At 61.9% G+C, this 2,131-nt stretch overlaps 1 protein-coding gene across 4 annotated transcripts in view; it reads left to right on the top strand.

Annotated features, from left to right (window-relative positions):
* Positions 1–6: 6 nt before the first annotated feature.
* Positions 7–2,131, top strand: part of BUD13 (BUD13 homolog) — a 5,217-nt gene continuing 3,092 nt past the window's right edge. For 3 of the 4 annotated variants that reach the window (XM_031062425.1, XM_031062423.1, XM_031062426.1), the window contains exons 1-5: positions 7–114; positions 451–535; positions 676–727; positions 1,115–1,740; positions 2,040–2,131. In XM_031062425.1, coding sequence (XP_030918285.1) covers positions 25–114; positions 451–535; positions 676–727; positions 1,115–1,740; positions 2,040–2,131 — 945 coding nt within the window. In that variant the 5' untranslated portion in view covers positions 7–24. The remainder of the gene's footprint in view (positions 115–450; positions 536–675; positions 728–1,114; positions 1,741–2,039) is intronic. The other variant, XM_031062424.1, reaches the window with a different exon arrangement.

Consider the following 2,131-nt stretch of genomic DNA (forward strand, 5'->3'; position numbering starts at 1 on the left):
ACCGCGCCTCTCCCCGCTGCCAGGATGCGGATCGTGGATGACGATGTGAGCTGGAACAGCATCGCCGCCGCCCCGGAGAAGGAGGAGGAGGAGGACGAAGGGGACATGCCTGTGGTGAGCGGGGAGTCCCGGCAGACGCCCTCAGTCTGTTCTGGCGCTCACCTCGTGTCTCCCTTTGGGAAGAACTCGCTGGAGCGCCTCTCCCTGCCCTGTTGCGGCGGGTTCTGCCTCGGGGGTGGGCGGGAGCCCTGCAGGAAGGGGGGAGCTCCCTGCGGATCCAGGCAGCCCGTGCTCGGATGCAGGCAGCCCGTGCTCGGCGGGCCAGCACGGGGCTCTGTGCTCCAGAACAGCTGCTGGAGCAGGTCAGAGGGAGTGGCATTGCTGCTGCCTGTGTAAGGAGTGGGAATTGTGCCTTTTGCTGAGCCCCTGGTGCTCACTGGGTGTTTGCAGGTGGCAGAGTTCATTGATGAGCGCCCAGAGGAGGTGAAGCTCATGGAGGAATTCCGAACAAACACCAAATGGAAGCTCCTGGGAGGTGAGAGCAGCCCCTTCCACCCTCTCCCCAATGCCTGCCTTCTCCAAACAACAATGCAAGTTAAAAATAATCCTGGAGATGCTGGAGGGCTGCTGGGCCGTGCAGAGCCCTAATAATTGATTGCAATTGTCTTCCCTCAGATGAGGACTCGCAGAGTTCAGATGTTTCGGGATCTGCCAAGTCTGTCACGAGGTATGGGGGAATCCCAGGCAGGAGTTCTGCTCTCTGCTTGTTTGGCTTTGTTTGTCTGGTTCTGTGCTTTGCTGGGAAATGTGGGCACTTCTCCCTGCTGGAGAGCCCCTGCCTGGGGCGCGCACTGGCAGCTCTGGGTGTTTGTGACACTGCCAGGGAGATTGGGGTGATGGTCCCTGTGAGTTTGAGTGATGGTGGAGAGTCTCCCATTGCAGCTCTGCTGGGATCCAGGCTGCCTTGGAGGGTTTCTGGGCTCTGCTGGGGCTCAGGGCTGCAGCATCGCAATGAACCCACGCTCACAAGCTGTTCCCAGCTCTGGGGTCCTGCTGTGTTTTCAGACAAGCCAGACATGATGGGAGCTCACTGGCACCTTCTCTGCCCTCGCAGGCGGCGGCACCAGGACTCCCCAGAGCCCTCGGCCACAGCAGGGAAACACAACGGCTCCCTGGGGCTCTCTGCTCCCAGGAGACAGAGACACGACACCCCAGATGTGTCACCGCCCAGGAGACAGAGACATGACACCCCAGATGTGTCACTGCCCAGGAGACAGAGACACGACACCCCTGACCCATCCCCTCCTAGGAGGCACCGTCACGACACGCCAGACTTGTCACCTCCCAAAAAGCAGCGTCGTGACACCCCGGATCTGTCACCTCCGCGGCGGCGGCGGCGTCACGATACCCCCGACCCCTCACCTCCCAGGAGACAGAGACACGACACCCCAGACTTGTCACCTCCCCGGCGGCGACAGCGTCACGACAGCCCTGACCCATCCCCTCCCCGGAGACAGAGACACGACACCCCAGATCTGTCCCCTCCCAGGAGACAGAGACACGACACCCCAGATCTGTCCCCTCCCAGGAGGCAGAGACACGACACCCCAGATCTGTCCCCTCCCAGGAGACAGAGACATGACACCCCAGACTTGTCCCCTCCCAGGAGGCAGCATCAGGATTTGTCACCTCGCAGAGAGAAGCCAGGGTCCCCGAGTGGGAGGAAGAGCAGAACAAAAGGTGAGTGTCACACGCTGTGTCCTGGGGACCCGCTGGGATCCACGCTGCCACAGGTGAGGGCTGTGGGCTGCTGGCACAGCTGGCACAGCTGGCACAGTTTGTCTCTGTGGGCACAGCTGGGTTGTACTTGTGCACAGCTGGGTGGGAGTTCAGCCAGGCTGCAGTGCCTCTGCTGCAGCTTGGGCTGTGTGCACAGCGAGCCCCTGAGCGTGCTCCTCCTGAGGCAGTCAGCAGACCCTCTTCTGATTTATCTCCTCCTGGGGCAGTCAGCAGACCTCACTCTGATTTATCTCCTCCAGGACGGGCTTCTCCCACCCAGAGGGACCAGCAGAGGTCACGGAGCCCCCCGGAGCACTCCCCGCGCCACCGGGATGCCAAGGGCTCTCCCAGG

Source organism: Geospiza fortis, unplaced genomic scaffold (assembly GCF_000277835.1).
Source record: "Geospiza fortis unplaced genomic scaffold, GeoFor_1.0 scaffold183, whole genome shotgun sequence".
Lineage (NCBI taxonomy): Eukaryota > Metazoa > Chordata > Aves > Passeriformes > Thraupidae > Geospiza > Geospiza fortis.